General features: G+C 38.0%; 3 protein-coding genes across 4 annotated transcripts in view; 2 read left to right on the top strand and 1 right to left on the bottom strand.

The window, feature by feature from the left end:
• LOC106109875 overlaps window positions 1-187 on the top strand; it is a 1,973-nt gene extending 1,786 nt beyond the window's left edge. Inside the window, exon 4 of the mRNA XM_013291514.1 lies at window positions 182-187. Coding sequence (XP_013146968.1) covers window positions 182-187 — 6 coding nt within the window. The remainder of the gene's footprint in view (window positions 1-181) is intronic.
• Window positions 7-2,776, top strand: LOC106109885 (cytosol aminopeptidase-like). Its single transcript, XM_013291528.1, has 7 exons — window positions 7-80; window positions 281-386; window positions 655-762; window positions 1,397-1,502; window positions 1,924-2,073; window positions 2,147-2,220; window positions 2,290-2,776. The coding sequence occupies exons 2-7, from the start codon at window positions 312-314 to the stop codon at window positions 2,464-2,466; spliced, it is 690 nt and encodes a 229-aa protein (XP_013146982.1). The 5' UTR covers window positions 7-80; window positions 281-311; the 3' UTR covers window positions 2,467-2,776.
• Window positions 2,777-3,862: 1,086 nt separating this feature from the next.
• On the bottom strand, window positions 3,863-24,983 carry LOC106109914 (calmodulin). Of its 2 annotated transcripts, none has more exons than XM_013291565.1 (4): window positions 24,654-24,983; window positions 21,721-21,895; window positions 7,110-7,352; window positions 3,863-4,749 (listed from the first exon to the last, which is right to left on the bottom strand). In XM_013291565.1, the coding sequence occupies exons 1-4, from the start codon at window positions 24,654-24,656 to the stop codon at window positions 4,721-4,723; spliced, it is 450 nt and encodes a 149-aa protein (XP_013147019.1). In that variant the 5' UTR covers window positions 24,657-24,983; the 3' UTR covers window positions 3,863-4,720. The 2 variants fall into 2 exon arrangements, with proteins under 2 accessions (XP_013147019.1, XP_013147017.1); XM_013291563.1 differs by lacking the exon at window positions 24,654-24,983 and adding an exon at window positions 22,117-22,185.
• Window positions 24,984-25,862: the final 879 nt, after the last annotated feature.

Below are 25,862 nucleotides of genomic sequence, written 5' to 3'. Positions count from 1 at the left end.
CTGTTGGACCTGACCTACGCCGGCGCGGCCCCCGACACGCCCCCCGTGCTGCTCGCAGCCAAGGGCGTCACCTTCGACTCGTCAGTTCCACCTTGTCTTTATCCCGATACTAATCATTGAAAGTTATCATAGATTGTATCCGTTTTTTTGCCAATTAATAGGTTAAGACTGAACATGGCAGATATGAAGTCAATAAATGTGTTTCTCTCCCTTTTTTTCAAATTTATTATCGTTTATTAAGGTTATAATACTTTAAATGAATGCTTTATTTGTCGTGTAGCGGCGGGCTGTGCCTAAAGCCGCCGGAGCTGATGTGCGAGAACCGCGGCAGCATGGCGGGCGCGGCCGTGGTGCTCGCCGCCATTAAAGCTATCGCTGAACTCAAGGTTACACTCCACTAAGTTTAAACATTGATTGGTCAACTTTTCAGGATTATTGTTTAGATCATTTAATTCAAATTTCAAATAAATTATTTGTCAGCTGACTAAAGATTATCCATATACACCTTCTTATGTAAGTTGTGTATTTGATTTATTCTTTAGAAAACAAGTCTTGCCTTATTTCATTACAAAATGTAAATAATTAATAGGTAATATACTTTAACTCTGCCACACAAAATACGTAATTCATGTGTAACAAATGGTGATATACCAGATCCCAATCAACGTCCGCGCAGTGATCCCTTTGTGCGAGAACTTAGTGAGCGGGCAGTGCATGAAGGTGGGCGACGTGGTGCGCGCGCTCAACGGCACCTCCATACAGGTCATCTACATTATATACTAAATACGAGCTTAAAATAATATATACCATTCCTATAATACTTTAGGAAACCGTTCATCAATAACGGCCGAACCGTTTAATTATAAATTTATATTATTACTAGCATTCGCCCGCGTGGAATTAAAAAAAAAGTAAGTAGCCTATGTGTTTTTCCAGCCAGACTATCCTCTACATCTATGCCAAATTTCATCGACATCCGTTTAGACTACAAACTCTTAACAAACAACCTACAATTCCGCTTTTATAAGTAAGATTCAAATGAGAAAATAATCGTAACTACTTAACCGGGTAACCATTAACGACTGTATCAAGAAATCGACAGCCATAGTTTATATTGTTGCTTTTAAGTATGCATAAAACTATAAATGATGTGGTTGCAGGATAGGGCACGGTTGCATAAACGCCCAAGATACCATTCACCGAATTATTTCATACTTTTTTTCTTTTTAAATACCATAAATTGACATAGATTACGGAAAAAAAGACTTTTATTTTAAAATAGGTAATTGCGTAAGACTGATGTATAAATACATCATCATGCAAGGGTTAAGTCCTCTCTAGTCAATAATAAAGATGGCGTGGTAGGAGTGTCGTTGGCAGAGGTAGTTGTGTGCAGATCGAGGACACGGACATGGAGGGGCGGCTGCTGCTGGCCGACGCGCTGGTGTACGGGCAGGCCGCCTGCCGCCCCGCGCTCGTGCTCGACGTCGCCACGCTCACACGTCAGTGCTCATACTTGCAGCCGTACAACTGTGCGATTGTTTCGTAGATAATTCAATCTGTTTAGTTGCACAACTAAACATCGAGTAATGTACGCACTTCCATATAAGCTCATAGGAATCAAAGAGAAACTAAACAGTTGTGAGAGAGCTTAATCAAAGGTGTGCTCTTACAAGCAAAATGAAAATCTACAAAATTTACTAGAATGTAATAAAAACTGCTACGATATTGAGTGATATAGAAAGGTGTTTTAGTTACTTTTATTTTGGAAAGATAACGTTTTTTCTACAAATCAGCTAACGGAGCTTTGCATCTGGTATGGGGCGTTTTCTAAATAGTTTTTAATATCCGACATTTTTTATACTTTAGTAGGGTATGTTACCCATGTAAATAGATATAGTTAGTATGTCAGTGTGTGTGCAGGCGGCGTGCTGCTGGCGACGGGCGGCGGCGCGTTCGGCTGCTTCAGCAACGCGGAGGGCGCGTGGCGCGCGCTGCGGGCGGCCGGCGCGCGCAGCGGGGACCGCCCCTGGCGTTTCCCGCTCTGGAACTACTACCACGCGCAGATCACAGGCAGGCCGTTCACTGCTCCCTTAGTTTTTTTTTATATTTATAAGTGTACTAATTACTAACTGTTCATTTTCAGATGACCCCTCAGTAGATCTGAGGAATAAAGGATCTGGTAAAGCTACTCCTTGTCTCGGCGCAGCCTTTCTAAGAGTAAATTCCGTTTATACTTTTGAAATATAATTTTTGTTGTAGCGAATAGATATTAAGATATGTTGATAGAACTTCGTATGCGGAGACTGGGTGCACATGGACGTGACGGGGGTGGGCAAGTTGCCGCACGCCGCCGCGCCGCCCTACCTGCGCCGTCGCCGCATGAGCGGCCGCCCCGCGCGCACCCTCGCATACTTCCTGGCGGATCTGCCCGCCGCCCCCGCCCCCGACACAACACAACACTAACCTAACATGTACAAAGATTACTTATCCGTACTCCAATATTACCAACATGAGCACAAACTTTATTAACTTGTGCAGCAACGTCCCACTCTTGTACTGTACCTCACTCGAGCATCAACATAACCTAACATTCTTACAACGGTTTTACTTAAATTAAATTACTATTTGACCGATATTTACTAGTTTAGAATGCAAAACAATTGGTAAATAACCAAACCGTCTATTTTTACAACCCATTATGTAAAGTAATTTAATAAGTATGTTTATAAATCAATTTTCGTGTTTTATATGACAGTAAAGAATACAAAACAATTACGTGCTTTTTTTCTTAACTGCATTTTTTATGCAAAATTATGAGCAGTATAGAAATGGTTTAACATTGTCGTGTAATGATGCGATAAACGATTAATTAGTCAAGTCTGTAATTACATCACTCGATGACTTCAGCGTATTTATAGAGCTGACATATTTTTAGCGAGCCCATTATCAGAGTGATTCATGCGCCTTATACAGGGTTGTTTAGTCACTACACTGTAAACATGTCATTACCTAAATATACATAATCAAGGTCTTTTTAGTAGCAAACGCCCACTTCAGAGGCCTAATACTAAGAATTAGCAATTAGATAAAAAAAATGTTTAGGCATGAGCCGCGCCTCTATCAGGAATTAAGTAGTGACAAATATTACATTTTATTGTTGCGAATACTTTTTACAAAACTTTCGTGGTACCCTTGATTTCGATAAAATAGTAAAATGAGCACTGACCGGACATTTTAACAGTTCCAACGGTTGCTAATGCATTGTTTACCTAAAATTATGATATATTTTATGTAGGAGTACACCGTTGATGAAAATGGTCGGTTAAGTCATTTGAGGCCAACCATCACAACCCATGGGGTTTTACAATTTCGGAATAATCAAAATCTGTCATCTATTATCAGTATGAAAAAATAACAATGTTTGTGTGTTTGCTACAATTAGAGTAAAACTAGAAAAAAAATCCTTAATCTACATAATTTACTATTGAATCATATTTGTATATGTAGTGCCATTTTTGTTTACAACTTTTTTAGTAATTAAAGTGAAAGATGCACTTTTCACACAATTATTTAAATTGTACATAATTTGATTTACATTTCAACAATGAAGTAGTGTCTAAATTACTATACATATACAGCCTTACAAATAAACGTGGTATAATAGTATAATAGTAACTTAGGAAAAATCAGAGTGTAAGCAAATATCAGTACAAATTTTGCTTTTACAAGTTTATTCCTAAGTTTAACTTTATACTGCGTTTATTTGTAAAGCTGATAAAGGTTTAGTTTACAATCTCGTGTGACACTAAAGGGTTACACGTCTAGTGCAGGAAGGGTAGACAGAAATGAAACACTGATACTTATTGACCTAAAAATGAAGAAACATTTATTTTCAGTATGTCTTTTGTAAAATTTAATAACAGAATGAGTCAAATGTGGTAAGAGTTAACAGAGCGGAGACTTCCATTCGATAGAATTACTTTCACCAACAATAGAAATATAATATTTATCAAGTAATTACCAATAAATCTAATTTATTCGTTTACTGAGACAGTTAAATTTAAACATTCATGATCAATGTACAGGGAGCGACGCGCGATGCGCGTCACTACGGCCAAAGAATAATATAATTTTTTTTTGGATTTTCGATTTTAATCATCACGTACTTTATAAATATCTCATACTTGAAAAAAATTTACATTAAATTGTATCGGAAAGTGCGGACGCTAGCACCGCAAAGAGCCGGGCGCGACGCAACACGCACGCACGCACACATACATAATTAATTATACACGCCGAGGACGCGACGCGCCGCCGACGGAAATATACACAAATATAAATTATGAGCCGACACGAACCCGAGATATACCACCGCGGCGCGAGCAGACCGCGGCAGACCGCGGCAGACCGCGGCAGGCCGCAGCAGGCCGCAGCAGGCCGCAGCAGACCGCGCGCCGCGCACGACCACCAGCTTACAGTTACATTAACGGAATACTTTAAGTCTAAGAGAGGGGCGCGCGGGGCGGACACCGGCCGCGCCCGCGCCCGCGCCGCTACAACACGATACGATTATACCATTAAACTGAAACGATGACAATATTTAATTTATCGCAAACACTAGAGAAATGCAGGTCCAATAACGATGGTAATATTGTGTGTCATGAAACAAAATGTATATTTAAATTCTCTGCTTTTTACACACACACTAACCGGCGGCTCACTTCGACGTCATCATGGTGACGAATTCTGCAAACAAACAGAAAACAGTGGATTAGAGTGCGTTTATAACGTCATTTCTCCCTCGCAAACGTGTCTAAGTATACGTGAGAACAGTAATGTTGACACAAAACACTAGTAACCGACAGAGAGATAGAGAGAGAGATGCACTATTGAACAGATATACCTGTTAGACAGAGCGACCACTAGGTTATGTATAACGCGCCGAGCAGACGCCTGCGCGCAGGGCGAGGCGGCTGCTCGGCGCCACACCGACACAGAGACCAAAGAAACCGTCGTCATGCCACTACAAGGGTTGAGGCGAAATACCACCCCCCGCGTGTTGAGGGCGCGCTGACGTTTGCTGCTCGTTAGTCAGGAAACACAAAGCTATGTACAACAATATGGAGAGCGAGGCGGTAAGAGCAAGCGGGAGATCGCCAGGTGGTATTTCAGTACTTCTATACAGATATTAGACACATGCACCAATCCACAGGAGGAGCTCCTGCGGATGGAGCGGGCGCAACGCGTCGCGACCGCCTTGCGCCTTGCGCCCGCTCGGGAAGAGAAAGACGAGAGTTGAACGGTGACCGAAAGGGTGTGAGAAGAGGTGACCGAAGTGGGGTGGATCGGAGGGGGCGCTAACATGTCCAAGGAACAGTTAATAACGAGCAGCAAACCATTCAGAAACACTGTCAGTACCTAGTGGTGACCGCGCTCGACGTGGGCCTTTACACTACTAGGGGAAACGTTTCGAGATCACAGCGCTATCGCAGAGTCTTTTCTTATTGTTAGTTAAGGTACTAGGACAGCGCGCGGCCGCCGCCGCGGGCTAGCGGCTGCCGTCGCCGCGCGCGAATATCATTTGCGCGAGGGCGTGGAAGTCTGCAAGAGAAACGCGCGGTCGGTTGAGACTGGCAGTGGCACTGGCCGGGTCGCCTCGCCTCGTCTGGCGTCGCCGCTCGCTGCTCGCCGCGTCTAACACCACATTGTGTATAATACGAGTTCAAAATTTACGATTAGGTACAGTCCAACGACATTTCTTAAACACCGGGTGTCAAATCTCATTAAAAGTTCGAGGTGCTTACTAGTATGTATTTAAAACATCCTAATTTTGAAATCGTAAATTTAATAAGTGTAAATATTTTTATAGGGTGTTTGATGGAAGCGAGCTGGCGACAGCGCGCGCGGCGAATGCAATTTGTTAGAGAAATGAAACTGTTACATCTATAACAGGTTGCGGAGCATTCTGTAGGAACTACGCTATACACGCCTCACCCGGACTTGCATGCATGCATGACACCATCACCAGATGCCCCTGCCCCTGGCCCGTTTGATCTATTTCACATGGACATTTTATATACGCATGCAAAGCTATGGATTGCCCTCTCCTTCTGTCTACAGCACAAAAGATAAAATACGTTGTAATGTAGCCTAGACGATAAAACCGACACCAATAACTTCTGCTATGTTGTGGAAATTCTTCACTTATAAAATTTAGAGCGCAATAGAAAACTAGGCTTTCGCTTACTTGTGGAGAAGCGAAAAGTGGTCGGGGGCCGGTTTGAAAGTAAGACGTCGCTATCTCTGCGACCGTGCATATCATATTTAATTTGCCAGATAATTTACTACACATATCTGTTGTGCTTTTGCGCTTGTGACAATGACGAGGGCTAATAGTATAATACTGGCCAAACATTGATACGACAAACAGAACAATTTGCGTAAATTGTCCGCAACTAATTCCACTACCGGTATTATGGTCTTGTCAAGTTTGATCAAGATTACGTTAGCCTTGACGGCGACTTTGCCCAATTCCTAAATTGCTTCTGCACATTGTTGCTTATTTACATAAAATGATGTAGTTACACGACCGAACATCCGCAAAAAACTATTCTATGCAGAAATCTTTTTGGTAAATACCAAGTATAAGTCTTCGATTGTTTTATGCATCTATGGCACATATATCATGAAACAAATATTGCAATTAATTTTCTATGACCTATAATTGTCTCATAATTATTAGTTCCTACACAGAGTAAAATAACATCGGCCATATGTTCTATTGTTAACTATTTCATGTTCACTAACATTCATTATTCTAAGAACAACACTATGCCACATATGGCTGCCAAAAGACGTAAACACGTAAAACAACAAAATAAGGTTGATTGATGAATTTTTGGTGTGTGCAAGAGCTTAAAATAACTTTGCTGATATAATTCAGTTGTATTTCTTTTTTGCTTAAACCGAAAAGTGACGAGTTATCCATCAGCAAAGTACTTTAAACCCTGACATGACGTGAAGGGCTAGAAATTGTGCAAAGAAGGGAGTATCGATGTGTATCGTTTGTGTCATGTGTACATCATGTGTGTAACGTATACACTCACCCTCGTAATTGACCTGTCCGTCGCCGTCGATGTCAGCCTCGCGGATCATCTCGTCGACTTCCTCGTCCGTGAGCTTCTCGCCAAGGTTGGTCATCACGTGACGCAGCTCGGCGGCCGAGATGAACCCATTGCCGTCCTTATCGAAGACGCGGAACGCCTCGCGGATCTCCTCCTCACTGTCGGTATCCTTCATCTTGCGCGCCATCATCGTCAGGAACTCGGGGAAGTCTATCGTGCCGTTGCCTGGAAATCGATAAATACACAGCGTTAATAAATTGTATAGGTACATCGTTGATGGCATTTATAGCTTCTGATACATTCAACATTCTTGGTAAACTTTCTTAATTACTTTATAGTCGCTAAACATTAAAACCTTAGTTATCAGTTATATGTATTCGTTCTCTTCTGTAGTAAATTGCGCTCTAACCACATACAAAGATAACAAAGCACAGAAAATCGTAGGAATTGTAACAAGAGATATGTAGTAATAAATCGTAAGATTTTCTGCTCACAAACAGTGACATGTGCGCGGGTGAAATTTTCCAGGTGCGAGCGCCGCTTCCCAGAATAATGGACGCCTTCAAAAGAAACGGCGTGTTTACATCAGCATCAAAGATGAGACGCCGGCAAAGAGGACCGACATTTATAGCTACACCGCATACTCCCCTCCCCTCCCCCTGACTCTTGTAACAATACCACAAATCTCATTTTTAAACAGTTAAAACATATTTCATTGATACAATAAGTACAAGGTTATCTAGTAAATACAACCATCGAGGTGCAATGGCGAATACTCAATGAAACTAAAACAATAAATAAATACAATGACGTTAAATCGATTGGTTGCGACTCACGAACACGATTATTATGATGTTCAATGTATTATTCACGATCATAATCAGAACAACATATTTCAGAATCATGCTTAATAGAAAAAAGTAAAGTAACGTTTTTCCCTTTACAACAATGCCAAGAAATTACAAATATAATGTTCTGCTTTTATTACAATTATACTCAAATATTTTCACGTTATTTGGTATCTATATGGATTTTTTTATAGAGTTAATTAATTCAGAACAGTAAACGAAATTCGATGAGCTTAATTATCATCCTCAATACTCATCGTAATATCTTATGCACATCTATAAAATTGATCGGTTATGAGAACGAAGGGCAAATCACCGTTGACAAACACCAGTGGAGTCTTGGACAGATCCACGGGCGTAAACAATTCACAATAATATGCATTCGCTCCAAATTAGTTTTCCGCAAACACAGGCAACGGCCAAAACCGTAAAATGTTACGAGCCGCGCTATCGTGTCACCGGCTAAAAGATTTACGCCTTCTCTTAAACGTTTTATTGTTGCCATTTATAATTCACTGTCGTCTTATTTTAGTTAAATAATACTTTATCTTAATAATAATTTTACTATAATCAAATTAGTTTACAAAATACTGCTAACAATTTGGTCTTATCGGTTGACAAAAGGTTCGTAAAAATGCTCTTTACGCCAAAATAAGATCAAAGCACCACAACATATCAATTTAGCATCTGTTGTATGAGCTTCCTCATCGAGATATGATATAGAGGTGAACGCACCTCGGATGCGATGCAAAAATAAGTGCGGGTTAAGTTTGTCCGATCTAAATCGGGCGCAACCTTTCGCAGCCGCTATTTATACGTGTGCGGTCGTGCCGGGGCGCTGGGCTGGCCCACTTGCCACCGCTGACCACCTGGGTACTGCCACTCCGCAGCTGCCAGACCTCGTGCATGGCCTATTGTTAGAAGATACATGTCAACTAGTTTTTAGTACCTTCGATATTTAAGTATGTAACTATTTCCGATATCTCATTGACAATTTCAATACATAAACGCTTGTACATAACAAGATTCAAGGCAACGGACACGTCCTTGACATTACGATACTCTTGTATAGTTATTGTTGTATGTTTTCAACAAACTAATGTTTATTTATTCAAGTTTGAAATTTAATAAATCATAGTCGTAACAAAGAGCTATTCAAACTATCGACACACTGCATGTGCCTTGAACTTCAACCAAGAAACTCTCCATACTTTATTTTTGCACACCACAGCGCGGGCGTCGAGTCGACTGCGAATCAAACCAGTTCCAATTCCAAACAACACATTGTTCAGATATCTAGTCAAAAGCCCAAACAACTAGTTTTAATCGAATCGTTGAATGATAAACTATAGAAAAACCAGCTTCGCCTTTTCCACTCTTACGTTTATAAATTTCAAGGAACCAGTCTTCTGGTAAACACTATGATAATCATAGCGGTGGGTAATGTAACTAGTTCTTAATCGATTACTTCTCAGTAGAGCTTCAAAAGGCCTCTAATAATACACTCGGGCCGCCGAATTAAGTGCGGTAATAATAGCATCGCGTCATGCTGACCGCCAGTTACCGGCAGCTTGCTTGCCGAGTTCTGCACACCTCAGCTGATACAATGTTAAACATTGTTGGTTAAATATAGGCCACTCCCTGTGCCGGATGCATTCGATGTTGAATCTTAATATGCAACGTATTTAACATTTCAATCTACAAAGTTTATTTCAAAACATGTCGACTTCTGTTTTCTCTAATCAATAAAACGGTTACAAATTTATTAGCAAAACATCTTGGTAATGTGAAAATACTTTCAAATTTGTGCGGAAAACTGGTTTGTTTGATTCTTTATAATCTCTTGTTAGTGAGATATGATTCACGGGTCATGCCTCTAGTGTGGCAACGACCGGGCGGCAGGCAAGCTTTGGTCTTGCGTTGTCGGCTGCTATTCCACCACCCACACTTAAATAACACACCACGAGAACATAACTTGAAAATATTGTAAACATAAGGATTTTACGTTCTTATTTGTTTTCCTAATTTTGAATGTAAACCAAGTTTACTAGTAATCGAAGTATATGAATCAGTTTAAAGTGAATTTTGCACCAGTTTAGATGTGGGAATCATGTAGTCAATCTGAGTCACAATAACAGAAGGCCAATCAATTATCACACGGAGCGGGCCTCCTGCTCCTGCGCGCTATGACATCATCTCACGCTTACTAATTCACTCACATCGAAACCATTTAATGCTAAAACAATACTCTGACAAGACAGATAAAACATGGTTTAAACTTGCTTCTTAACTGTATAACAAAAAGTATGTGCCATTCTTATTTTTTGTTAGCTATTTTATGTTCATACAAGATATATTGGAAATAGAATACGTAGACTTATATCTTGTGAAGGGCAAAAAATTAAGCTTGATCTCAAAAGCCTCCCTTTGCGTCAAGGGCCTTGGATGTAATTGGATAGTGACCGTGAAGGCATCGGGTGTAGGCGAAGCCATACGTTGTAGGTTGTCACGACAATACGCTGAATACGTACTTTTTTCAACCCATTTAATGACGAGAATATATTTTAAAATGGGAGAATATAACATGAATGATTTTACACAACATAAGCTTTTTTTATTCATTAAATGTTCACTATCCCATAGTCATTAGTAAAGCCTAACTGGCATGAAATCAATTAGCACTAGAGCAGTTACATAAACTTCCTTATTCTGTATTTAACAAGGTCTGTTAGCGCGCAGGTCATTTACACAAAAACTAAACCAATTGTCTAATTGTTTCCTGTAGTATTTGTTGATATAAAATCTAAGACAAAAAGGACAATAGAATCTAGGATTCATGTTTATCAAGGTAAATATGTAACCTTATAATGGAACAATGAATAACATTCAATACTAACTGTTACGTGCGTCTACATCCGCGTGTAATTAAGAAAAAGAGTAAGTTATACGCTATAACAGACTAAACCTTTCCAAACTTCATTCGTTCATTCTAGAGTCAGGTAGTAACAAGAACATTTACATCAGAGGCTCAATTTCAAAGTGAACGAGCAAGAATGTTAGGATCCGAAGTCCGATGTTCGGTAAAGAGTACAAATTGCTTGTCAGCGGTCGGAGCGGATATTTACAATCGATCTCAATCGACGCGGCCCGCAATAGACTTGGCGCAGGCAAAAACACTGGTGAAACCCACTCAGTGTATACCCACTATATATGTTACTTAAATAATTATAAAACTCAAAACAAGCAAATTCGCGATGTAATGGGTTTTACGAAAAGAGACAAGCCAAAACACATCTAATTAAATAAATAAAAAAAATGCAAAAGCAATAGTAACAACAAAAACACCATTACCGAGGATAAAGTAAATAATTGTGTTGTGGGTGCAAACGAAATGCCAGCGCCCACGCGGCGTTACTTTGTGCGGAAGATATCGCGACAGCTTGCCAACTCGGTTACTACGAGATCATAAACATATTGATATCAATCATATGTAATACGAAGACCCTTATCAGAACTGATTTTCTTTTAATTTGGACTCTAGTTTGCTACTTTAAAACTGGGATACAATCAGCAAATTATGGATTCAATGACTTAAAACAATTTCCCTACTTCATAACCATGTCATACACTCGTCGGTAATTATAGTTATGCGTGGTAGACTAGTTAGATTGGACTTAATTTCTCTCACCAATATCCGTGGTCGCAACAAATATCTACCTACCGTCAATTGTACATATATACATAGTACCGTGCACCAAGCAGCTAGACAAACGCACTGGCATTCAGCCAAATAAATATGCAAACTCATTTGTAGCCAGTACGACACGGCAGCCGCTGTCAACGCCCCGCAAACCTGTTCCCAGTATCAATGTGATTTATTTTCACACTACACGTACATTTAGTTACGTCAAAAACGACAACAAAAGTTATTCGTACTACTTAACCGAACGAGTTGGTACGTTTCTAATAATAGTCAAATTCCCGTAACAGAATCTAATGTGTGACTTATAATTTGATTACTAATTAAAGCTTCAGTATATAAGAACAAACTTCTTTAAACAACCACTTTCAGTCTTTCATGGTTCTATGACGCTACATTTTCCATTCCTTTTCTATTTTACGACTAAAATTATATTCAAACATGTTACGTATAAATTCTAAATTTTTGTGGACACAAAAACGTATATACTGGTAAATTTAACCGATGATATAAATATATGCCAATACACATATAATAGGATTGTATGTTTATTAGCACAGAAACATTCCGTCAGTTTTTCCGCTCTAGTATCTTTCGACCACACAATAAATACAAATTTTTAAATCCTTGGCATACTGAATCATATTTTTATCCTACAATTCCTTTAATTATAAAATACGAAACGGTTAATATTTAATAATGCAATATTGGCAGCAGGCAACGACATAAATCTTGTATGCAATACATCGGCGCTGCAATCGCACACACACATTGTAACGTGAGTGGTGGGGAAACACTGTTAATGCTCGTGATTCAGTCTGTGAAAGGGCACCAAGCAATTAGGACATGGCGACCCTACTACGCTTGCTGTAATTTCTATTGTAAAAAAGGCCGTACAATCCATGGTAAAGTCAATGCGAACAAGATGAGTTAAAAAACTTTTTCCATTTAATCTTCACTTAAATTACACACACTATCAAGAGTAAAAGCGAAAGTAATTCCAGGAATCCGACTACAGGAGCGTGCAGAGTGCAAACAGCAATAAAACTCGGCTAACGACGCTTTTAGGGACATTATCATGAACGAGGAAACTCGCGTCGCCTCTAATTGGGAGGGCCAGAAATAACGAAACCGCAAAGCATGAGGAAAACAAATGACCGGCTGCGGCAATGCTCGGGAGAAAAACAAATGATACCCGCAACGACGTAGCCAAATGATAATGGGGTCCGAGAAGGTCGTGTTCACGTTATTGCCTTCATAAATTCAGTATGCGTGGCTCTATTAAACTCCCTAGTTTGCGAGAGTAACACAATAGGCAACACTTTCTAGGTCTAATCAACGATTTTTATCACATCCTACAAACATATTTGGAATGACATACGTGCTGGAAAGTATCTATTGTTATCCAAGACAATGGGCGCCGTGGCTTAGTCTGAAAGGCATCTAGTACTTCTAAAAGTCTCACAAGGAAAACCATTGGCTTATTCTAAAGGAAACTGAGAACACATCGTTTATTCATTAGAGAAATAGGATAATTCTTACCAACAAGAATCGTTGAAACTGGAGAAGTAATAAAACATTAAACGCAAAAAACTACTATATCGAGTTTTATTCCAATTTAATTAAAACGATTCGACGACGATGTGCTACTTGTAATCGACACACCACTAAAAGGATGTGTTATCGCGATACTGCAATATAATGGACGTAATTGACTAATTACATGTTACATGTTAGTCAAATAGATTTTCACACGACAGATACTGATCCACACAGTCTAACAAAAACTAGCAAAACAAAATTGAAAAAACCTTGTTTCACATCCAACGGATTAATTCAAATTGCTTGCGGATTTGTAAACGAGTTTTCCCAGCGGCGGCGGGCCACATCGGTTACCCTTTACACGTGTCACCCTTATCGATCGCTTCGCCACCCCCCGACCTCGGCGGACAATGGGGAGATAACTTCCATCAGCTGACAACCCTTTTCGCCCGCTCCGAAAATATTTATGCAAGTCCCTAGAGCTACAACCCGATAGTTTTAGTCCGCCTGTTAAAATTGACATCTCCTTGTCCCTGCTTGTTAGATTAACAACATCGGTGGTTGTTAAGATTTTTAATAGCGAACAGAATATTTTAGTTTAAAACAAGGCCGCATTCATTTTTACCCTACATTATTAACTAATAGATAAAGGTTCCAGTCATAACAATGCAAGTAATAGAAATATTAATGTGTTTGGATTAATATTACGAGCAATGTAAGGACGATTAGATCTCTGAAACAATAGGTGACATTCATGGATAAACATGTCTTAGACTGACAATCGACATTTTATTAATCCATCGAATATTCCAAATACGTTACGCAAGAGATGTTATCGAGTCATCGAGGCCGATGTTCAGGGTATTTTGTGGTATGATCTAAGACGTATAATTAGATATAGGGAAGAGCGTTAATACTTTCTATTTGGAGGTCATTATCGCGATACAAGTGATCGTATCGACGGCTGCGCCAAGTCCAGCCCGCGGGGGTATTGTGCCGCAAATAGCGTTAGAGAGGTGAACAAATATCGCCTCTCTCGCTCAGAGTGAACGACACGTTATCTGTGACATCAGTTTTAAAATTCTTTGGACACGTAAAAAATTCTACAACATATCGTACACGTGAAGACAAACTATTATAAACAACATTTACTTATCATAACCTGATTTGATTTCAACCTTTTATATTCTAAATCTATATAAGGAAGACAGTACACATATTGATGGTTCTATTTTAAAATTTGGCATCAAAACCGTTGCCCAAGTTTCCCTTATCTCAAATGAAGTCTACTTTTAACTCAATGAAATTGCCCAATTAAATTGATTACAATATATTTACAATGTTTATAACGCATATAATGTTGATTTTGGTGCATTTACTAGACCGTGGGCAATAGACGCGTGACGTATCCAATGCAGACATATGTTTGTATTTGCTCGGATTTATTGTCGGCCGGCGTTATGATTTAACCGAGCCGTTTCATTTTATCCCACCGTAAACCTATTTCCAAATGAATTATACCCCGCATTAAATCATTCTTTATTTTTTCTATTAATTAACAATGATACACGGCGAAAGCTTAATGGATAAACATTTTTCTTGAAAGATTTTTTTTATGTTTTTCTTATCAGTTGCCAGTGAACACTTATTAATTTATAATAGTTTATTTATCAAATATCGTGTACACTTGTAGGTTGTGGCAATACCGCCGCAGTGTTATCACACCTCAGATATGACACACGTACCTACATCGATACCTTGAAGATTACTCACAATTGTAATATAATTGTAACATTACTGAGAACTTATATCATGGGTTATAAAGATACTGTTTTAAATGGAACGTGTTCAAGCAACTATAAGGAAACTAGATTATTCGCGATTAAAGTTTAGTAAAAAAGATCAATATTATTACTAGCGATAGAGTACTTTATGGCATATTATCTAAGTTCTCTGCCGCATGTATAAATTCAAATTTCAGTTTTACTATACACAAATTGTTATTAACTCATCTTCCTATCTACGATCTAAATATTAAATTCTTTATACAATTATATACATCTGTTTATTTGAATATATTGAATTCAACCACAGCGAGACACGGTAAGTTGCAACCCAGCAATGCATAATAAAAAATTTAAAAGGAAAACCGCGCGCTTATCAGATTTCAGTTGAAAAGCAATAAATCGATTTATTTGGCAGTTCGACGTGTCTTGGCGGCAGTAAATCCCGATCGGAAAGCTATAAAGCCGCTGCGAACGGCGGGGTCAATGTAACGCGGGGTCCGGCGCCTGCGACCGCAAACTGCACCGCGGCTACTGGACTGGAAATCAATACGACACTGTACTACCATACAAAGGTCATCATACACAAGACCTACTTTAGCAGGAGGATTTCTAGAAGAATTATAACAAATACTTAGTTAAAGTCGCGTTTACACCTTGTTTTTGATGAGTAGAATAGGTCATCAGTTTTTATTACCATTAAAACTACACAGGAATATAACAAAGCGTCCCGTACGACCTGGCAACCCCGACAGACTAAAATAAACAGTGAAAGACGGCGTTGTCGAGCAGATTCTGCGTGTCCCGAGTCAAAACGACCGGGGAATTAGTACACGTAAATACTTTCTCTTCGTCCGGACAACGTTGGTCATCGATACTACAACTAACCTATTTGCTTTGAAATTTCAGTAACAAATGAACTCATTTGTTACTCAAATTTCACTCGAACGGTGAGTGACTTTTCAAAAATACTAAGAAAGCGAAAAAGCAAAAGATGTAAAGATTAAATGACTTTTTTAAATACAAAACCATTTACTTGTAAATTTTAGGATATCTATGCCGAATGGATAAAAAACTGTTTGTTTATAACGTCCAAATTAAAAACAACGCTTTGCTTTACATTTAACAAGCTGTTAATTATCACATTTACATAATCCATATTTAAAAACATTGCATATGTTTACTTTATAAGCACTACTCGCTGCTTTGTTAAAATGTTTATTGGAACGGTTATCAATCCCTCTGACCTTGTGACAAAACTACGCTGTTGTGTATTATTTCGCGCCTGAACTAAATTATTGTTTGAATAATAAAAATAGCAGAAACATTGTTATTCATAAAAACATTAAGACATAGGGATTAAAGTGGGTAATTGCATGTTATCGATACAGTGACTCGAGTGTACTAAATTGACAAGTTTTCTTAGAATATCAACAGTATCTATATTTAAAACTATAATATAACCGACATCAAGATCAACGGAATCGAGCGAGACACACAATAAGTAAGATTTAATAATAATGCCAGTAAACGCTGGAATATTTACCTTAATTCTAGCAACCACCAGAAAGTTACTTGATCTAGCTAAAACAAGAAAATCAGCTGCACTTTGATACGATTAAATATATACAAAACGAGATATCTGGAGAGTTCAACGACATTTTAGCATATCAACCGAGTCGTTGCGTTTTAATATAAAGCGAATTTCAAACATTATTATATATTAAATTCATGATAAATACTACGTTTGGCCTTATGATTCATAGGTCAGAACGATTAAGTCATTAGTTACGCGATGTCTGCTAACAATTGCATATATTTACATTTCTTCATCATTAATTACAATGTAATACTGTCGTACAAGTGCAATGGTGTGCCCACCAGTGAGCTATCGTTGTCGGCAGTCGCAGGAAGCGGCGCTGTTTATCGTCCACTTCCTGCGCCGGCGCAACTCGGTACAGTTAATCCGCAAAACTGGACGGATGCCGGACGATTGTTGACCGACTTGCAACGGACAAATGGCAAAACATTTCAAATGTATAGACTAGTGTGCTTAGTTTAAGTATAGCATAGCACGTAGTTCAATTACGGAGAATTATATAGATAGAATTTAACTCTAAGCAATATTTTTTTATCACTTAGTTTTTAATAAATATTGCATAAGGATCGTTGATAATTAGGCAAAGTAATATTGTTCAAATTAAGAACAAAAATCTTAAAACCGTAAATTGGTCCTTCGAGTCAGATCAAGGCGAGCCTTAGCGTATGAGGTCACGACTTCCGCGAACTAGTCACCGGCGGACAGACAGGCGTGCAATTGTTGTGTTAATCGCCAGCCGCTCCCACGACCCTGGAGATGTACCACCATCTGTGCGAACTACTCCATTAGAGGCCACAAACTATACGGTCAATCACAACAACCAGTTTTAATTCGCAAACTATATCCTGGTTCTTTGCAGGTTGCCACTTTAACTGAACTAAACGACGATATTCTGTGACCAAACCAAAAGTATTAAGGTGAAAGATACAAAATAAATTATTTGAATATGTATCAATTCAACACACATGATCAAGGCAAGAATAATGATATAAATTAGTGCGATACTAAGCTGACAATGATATATGTTAACTAGATAGGAGGACAGTTAATTAATTGTGGGACAAATTGCACGCTGAAAAACAAACATGCGCTATACGATATCTAACTTCTCACATAACAAATGGCAGGTTTTTGTTTATTTCTACGCGATGAAAAGGGAATAGAAATCGTCTTTGTATATTTATAATTTTATTAATGAGCGTCGGGTATTTGTGGATAAAGTCATCAACAGTCATTTCCTCGGGTTGTGCATTCCTGGCACGGCGCTCTGGCACGACAGACGGCGCCCCCGTTTTGCTCTTGTGACTTGGGTGTAAGTGCAAGCACTACCCTATCCTCGCAAGATCATAATTTGCATATTTCAGACCAAACGTTTGCCAAATATTACGATAATTATCTGTTTGCAAACATTTCGACATTTCAGCAAAGTAGAACGATTGACCAATCTCTCGTTTGTTGTAGAGGACGTTCTTTTTAATGTAAATCTTTTCAAATAGACGTGTCCGAATTATGAATTGCTAGTGTAGGACAAGCCATATAAACTGTCATTTGTAGTCTGTGGCTGTCAATGACACATGACTTTTGGCACGCGTACAGAATGATTTTCTATGTATTGAGATGTTATTTTTCTTTAGTTTTTATTTCATTATTGTTAAAAAAACTTTGCTAGTTTTCAAAATAAAAACAAAACCAAACGTAAATTTACTAATGTTTGGTATTTTAATTAATTTGTTATTTTTTTTATTTCACGATTTTTGGACAGATTCTTAACTGTCCAGGTGATTTGTATAAGTCTCAAATCATATAAATATATAGCCGTGGCGGGTGTCAGGGCCGCAGCGCTTGTAAACAAACTCGGTGGGCGCGGGCGACGTCGCTACTATCAACGCCTATTTATATATCACCGCTGGCTCACAAAACGTAACAATTTTATTAGTGTATCATACAATATTCTCTATCACAATCGAGTTATTTATATACAGTCTGATGGAACGAAAAAAATACGAATACTATCTCCAAGCAACACTTTAAAATGCATAATTTCTTTAGCACCGACATCTTCAGAGGAATCGATGTTTATATTTCTCTACTCCTGTATTTATTTCCTTATCTCCTACCACAATATACATCACGTGTTAACTTCCAGTTGACAGAGAGATCAGAGGCATGACTTTTCAGTTGTGGACCTCCGATCTTGTGATACCGCACGTGATGCTCGCATGTGTTTGTGTATGATTTTAAATCATGTACTAACATAAAGATCGCACACCGCGAGATATGGTCATACCAAATATTTGCCAGCGATATCTTAGGTTTGCCAAACCAATACTGTTTAAATTTTTACGAATTTATAAAACCATTGTCTGCAAATTTGAAGTGTACGCACAATTCATTTTACAGGAAAAATGCAAAGTACCACAGCTTAACTACCAACTTACAATGTAAGTAGTTTATGGTATCTACGTTTGGACAACTACGAAAATCTTAAACAAATATTGGTCGTTAACATTGAATTTGGAGCAAACATTTTGTAGAAAAATATTTACAGTGGTATAAAGTACGATGTAAACGACGGCCTACGTCGCCCACGCCCACGAGGCGTGCAAGGCAAACACCAATACATCATAGCGCTACCACGTTTTAGTGCTATCGGCGCGCTGGGCGAGATTTCTATGGCGCTCCCTCACTGCAATCAACCTATGCGTAAAAAGGAGCCTGTTAATTTCCGGCGCCCTAGGCAGTCGCCCCACCCTAAAGACTGGCTACGGTCGAATGGAAAACTAGTCTAAGCAAATCAATACTAGTGATTAAAAATATGAATCAGAGAATTACAGTTTTCTTCGGCTTCTACACTTAGTACTAGTTTGTGCGTTTTGGAACATTTTGAAGTTGAGTTGTTTTTTTAAATAATTTTGACGGTTACAAGTTCTTGGACTTTGTCATTTTCATATTTAATCGTTGCCCTTGTCGTTCAAATATTTCCAAAAATATAATGCAATTGCACATAAACATTAGACCAATATTGTGAGCTTGTTTAAAAATTCCACTGCCAACGGTCATTCATTATCTCTATTTTTAGTACATACAAAAAATGAACATAGTGACGGAGCGCTAATCATAGCAGCAATATATGATAAAATATCGATCATTGATAATAGTATCGCTGACAATAACCGCCGGTATATTAAATGTCTGCAATAACACTGACCGACCAATTTTTTTATAAGACAGGGGCAAACGAGCAGCGGGAACACCGAGATGTACATCGACGCCCATGGACATCCGCAATACCAGAGGAACTGCGATGCCGGCCTTTGAGGAGATGATAAACTCGATTCTTGCAGGATCCTAAGTCGTAGCGGTTTTGAAATTACCTTACATGCTTTAGTTTGACATTGTACATTTAGAAATTCAATGTTATTTGTATTGTTTCTTTGCCAAAATTTCAATTTAATCAGTACATTTTTTACTAGTTTTTATTCAATTAGATCTAGACTACCTGTGTATACGTAATTCTAAACATATATCGTGTGAAAATTTAGTAAATTTCTGTTAATCGTTACGAATTATTGTTTTCAGTGTCGCGCCGCGCAAATAGGTATTTGCGATAAGCGTTATCGGCTTGGGATTTAGTCGGCGCGGTGTAGTGGCAATATTGTCTGCCTTCGCACACCAACAATTATTTCTTTGAAAAGGAACAAAATCGGACAAGTATGATATTTTGAAAAATGAACGTGGATAAAATTTACATGTAAAAGTAAGAATGTGCGCAAACGGAAACTAAATTGTCGCACAAATGTTTAATTCTTGTGCAACTAAACAGTTGGATTGACTGCGAAACAATCGACAAACGCACAACTGTTGTGCCATAGTTTAGTCAAAGTTGTGCCCCCGCTATTAGGCTTCCTGCAAGAATGTTCAAAATTTACAACTCCCACTAACGACAACGCCTCGAGTTTAATTTTTTTTAAGTTACTAATCTCTTGACAACTTGGCGCATATTTCGAATCAATTTAAGCTACTTGATTTGTAGAACTGAAACTAGCAAAAATAAAAATAATATAAAAAATCAAATCTCCTTTCGTTAAGGTTCACCTTGAACTTTACAAGCAAGGCCCATCTGTATTGATTCATATTTATAGATGGTGAAAGAAAATTTTTATATCAAGAGATATCGATACCAAACTTCTTTGTTATCGACTTTAGTATCGTAGTTTGCTTACTCAGCCGAGAGTATGAGTCAGAGTAAAAAAGGCCCCATGGCTTAGTGGTTAGTGTGTTAAAACGTATCGTCGGTAGCAATTCTACAATGAACAGATTGGCATCCTTTTCTTTTTCAATCAAATGGAGATAATAGAGATTCAATAAAACTTTCACAACTGGAAATTAAGTTACTAGCAAATATTATTTTAATTGATTAAAAAAAAATATTTATATAGGTAATAATCACCAAGTGTAGACATCGTAAGTGATAAGCCCTAACTACGTCACACCATATCACGAAATGTAATTTAAATTTAATAGTGTGTAAACGAGAATGATATTACAGAATCGATTTTTTTCTCAACGATAAATTGTTTTACCCATTTATTTCGAATCAATTGTTTCTCGTACTCTCTAGATTTGAATCATAACTGCGAAATAATAAGATTCGTTATTGTGTAATGCTACCAATTTAATTTTCATTCTGAATTAAAACATATCTACTGAATGCTGACAGCAATTTCCTGTATTCATACAAAAAAAATCAATAAAGAAAACGTCTAACGACATTTTAAAATTGTTAAACAAACAAATCGAGAGAAACAGCGGAAACAGAATAAGAGAAAATATGAAATAGAGAATAAAATTACAAAAATTGTGCAAAAACCAAATGAGATGAATATTCCAACTAATAACTTATTAAAACTTTTGTGACACATCCCATATTTACAACCATCAGTTTCGGACCTGTCGGGGGTCTCTCTGAAACTGGTTGGTGCCTACACTGAAGGTTGTCATGTGACTTAAATCGTGATTTACTACTACAATTAAATATCTAGTCTATTGTGTAGAATATTTTTTTTTCTGTACACATCTGGCCCACTCTGTATTAGATAATAAATAAGCCATCACTTACCATCTGCATCAACTTCATTGATCATGTCTTGCAGCTCAGCTTCTGTGGGGTTCTGTCCCAGCGAGCGCATCACGGTACCCAACTCCTTGGTGGTGATGGTGCCATCACCATCCTTGTCAAACAGTGAGAACGCCTCTTTGAACTCGGCAATCTGTTCCTCTGTCAGTTGGTCCGCCTGTAATAGTACAAAGATATCAGCAAGATGTCACATTTCATACTTAACAACATTAAATTATTCAATTCTATAATAAATGATTACTACAAGAATAACATTTTATTTCTTGTCTATCTAATCTTAATATTAACCCTTTCACTTGAATGTAAAATTTTTACATCTTATAATTTACAATGTAAATAGACTCTTTACATATTTTTTTTACAAACTTGGATACACACACTTGAAACCACCATATTGTAGAACTAAATTCAATATCAGCTATGTATGAAGACCAAACGGTAAATGGTTGATTGTAAGATTGCCGAGCGGCTTGTCTGATAAGATATACATAATTACATATGCCACGTCACAATGCGGACTACAAGATACCAAATGCTGCATTACAATAAAGTTTATCAACAAGATATAACATACATACAATTGGTATTAATTTCCATTGAATATAAAATTGATTTGTTTGTTATCAATCTATGTCAGTACTAATTGCTATTTCATTTAAAGTATCATAAAAGAGTATTCTATAATTGTATTTAAAAAAAATGAATTATCTTGCTGATTTAAACAGATTTCTGACTTTAAAACTTGAAGCCATTAAACAAAATTATACTTTTATAAAAAAATTCAACAAAATAACCATTGTTATACAAAGTTCAAAGTTCTTTGTTAGTTATTCAAAGAAAACTACTATTTGGTAGTGATTCCAAATATACATTTGCTGCAAAATATCAGCAACTTAATAAGAAATACAATCCCCTATTAGTATAAAACATAATTTTCCAAATTCCTAACTACCCCCCTTTGCAAATATTAAAGTAATCAAATATTACTATTTTATTATAAAGCTACAAAACAATGGTTGCTAACAGGAATATCCTGTTAAAGTAGTCTAAATATATGAATATTCACAAATAACAATGGGTTCTATTACGAATTTTAAGAACTCAGCTTAGTCCAGTATTTTATTATTTTAATATCAATTACTATTTCTTAAAGAGAACTCTAAAATACATACAAATCTTTACAGTCTAATTATCCATAGAAAGGATTTATATTTTTCTTACATAAAAATCAACTGCAACCAAAGTTTATTTCAATTCTATCTGATATCATTTGTTTTATTTCTATTTTGCAATTTTGTTTGCAATTCTTTTAACATGGAATTAAAAAATTATAAGTGAGTAGCCTTTGAGTTCTTCCAGACTATACCCTCTATCTGCGACAAATTTCATTGAGATCAATTGAGCCATTCTGGAGATAACTTCTAACAAAAATTGCCTAAAATTTTGCATTTAAAATATTAGTCACATTATACCATAACTTTAAGAAAAGAAAAAATTTCAACACAAAAGCTGTCTGTGAAACAATACATGAAAGATATATAGCTAAATTGTGGTCCATTGTTCTAAAAACTTTACATTTATGCCCATCCTTTTACTTCCTTAGAAGATTAACAGGTTTACAGAAAAACTCAAATGTACAGAAGTTACACACATTTGTTATGTTAATTATTACTGTATAAGATTGACAGTGGTAATATATTCCATGTGACCAGTACCCCACTCGATACTACTATACTCTTTAGTACAATATTGAGCCATGTTATAATTTTTACTAAAAAACTGTCATAACAGCCTTACGTCTTAAGCAATAGTTACATTTTTTACTAAGATGTATCTTTTACCTCAACTATGTCAATTTTAAGTTTGAAAGTTTAAAGCTGAATTATTATTATAAATTACTTGAAGAAAAAGAATTATTAATCAGATATTTTCATATCAGAACATTGATAATACAAGGAAAATATTTCAAACTAACTTGTTATTTTATTTGTTTCTATTAATGCATGAAAATAGTATTTGTAGTACATTGAATTTAATCCTTTTATAGTATTTCATTTTAGATGTACCCTAAAATCCAATAAGAATTTAGATTTGTGTTCATCACTGTATCCAGTGCAAAGAGTGGTAAGCAACTACTTATTCTAAGTGATACAATATTTACAAGTTTTACTTAACAACATAATAGTTATCTTTTATGTCAAAGTCGATGTTAAAACTTTAACATATCTAAAGTTCTAGGTAAATTGTTAACCGTTATTGAGACATTAGTGGGCATCTGCAGTAGTGGGCAGGTCGATAATTGGGCAGTGTGCAAACTTCGTACTTTACCATATCTCGTCGCCGCAGCCTCGCACATCGACCGACTAATCAATCGGAACTAGTTTATTGAATTGCGTATGTAAAATAAAAGCTCGGGTTGCGATGACGATGAGTCAACGGGCATTTGACAGGTGCGCCGGTCGATCGATCCGCCGTCAACAGGGCGCGACGCGGCCCGGGCGCCCTGCACCGTGAAAACAACTACAAAACGCTCAACAATCGCTCTGCGCCATTTTTAAAGCGTCATCGAACGTTCGGCTTCATCCAGACAAACGTCATTTGACCGGCAACACCTAACAAACTATGGCGACGGATGTTTCTCGATACACTATAACGGTCATTTCACGAAATCCGAACGTTGACGCCCATCTCGTACCCACTATTGTCTCCATTACGGCTTATTGTTCTTCGTTGTTCCGACTTTGAGTACGTCGACGATCCGCATTGCGGTAAAAAACGGCCATCATAATAATATAATGGAGACCGTCATCACTATAAACACCGATGCACTAAAAAACCCGAAATATACGAGGAATACGATGGGAAAAGGCCTCCCTAATGCACTGGAGAAATTTTCTTTGCAAAATATCACTCACCATCGTAGATTAAGTTGGATTATCTGGAGCTACACTAAAAATCACAGACTACGCCGCAAAAGCGACCGCACAGACCGACGGTTGAAACGATACTGCCGCCCTCACTCGCGCGAGCGGTCGCCCCGAGAAACTCGCGCTCGCGATTCGTTCCGAGTTCGGCCGCGCGAATCGTTCGAGTGATTCAATCGAATCGACGCGTTCTCATGTCCGTTTTTCGATACCCGTACTCGGTTCGGCTCGCACTTTACGATGTTTTCGATTTAGGCGCGAAAGTCTCGGACGTTCAAGTCCATGTCTCGGGACGCACGACACGGGATTAGATTTAATCCGCAAAGGATAGTCGGTTTTATATCGGGCGGGTGCGGCGGCGTGGAGCGGTGTGGAGCAGCGGGCGGCGCGCGCCGATTGGCCACCGCGCACCTGCAATGCGTCACCGCGCGGCGCAGAGCCGAGCGCCGCCGAGCGCCGCGCCGGTGCCGGTGCCCCACTTCTGCACATGGCCTTCCTAGCGATTTTACTGAGCACTGCCCGCTGCCCGCTGCCTGCTGTCAGTGACAGAGACAAAGACTAACTTACATGACCCGATACTGTATATCTTTATATCCTACAAAAAACATTCCCTTATATCTCAAATATTTTACTTTTTATCATGTCTCTTATTATGAATCCAAGAAGATCGATGAAAGGTCAATATTTAGTATAAATGAGAAATGTACGGTGATGAGAAAGCATTCCACGTAGTTGTTTTCGCGGGGAGAGTGATTACAGGGGCAGGCCCTCCCTAGGGCGCCGGGCCGCAGTGGTGTCCCGCAGCGGCGCCCGGCAAGATGCCGCGGCTTCAACTGCGCAGGCCCCGCTACCGCCCTCGAGAGAAACGCACCATTCACTAGCGTTAAATTTATCGAAAAACATTGTTGTTTAAACATACATTGGATTGAGTAAAACCTAAAAAAAAACATAAAGAGCACTATGGTTTTCAACAGGTAAAGAGAAATACCCAATTACTTATCACTCTATCGAAATCGAATAATCAAATTAATTTTATGCTTATATCGTTTTGAATCGATAGTATTTTCCATTACACATCTCTATTTATATTTTTTATTGGCCGGTAAGAAACGTTACATATGAAATTATAATTAACGTTCGGTCTTGTTTGTTTTGAAATGTTTCTTGTTTTAGGAATTAACTTTAAGATAGACCAAAATT

Source organism: Papilio polytes, unplaced genomic scaffold (genome assembly GCF_000836215.1).
Source record: "Papilio polytes unplaced genomic scaffold, Ppol_1.0 DF821044.1, whole genome shotgun sequence".
Classification (NCBI taxonomy): domain Eukaryota; kingdom Metazoa; phylum Arthropoda; class Insecta; order Lepidoptera; family Papilionidae; genus Papilio; species Papilio polytes.
Note: the sequence above shows the minus strand (reverse complement) of the source record. Positions and strands in the feature narration are given on the sequence as shown.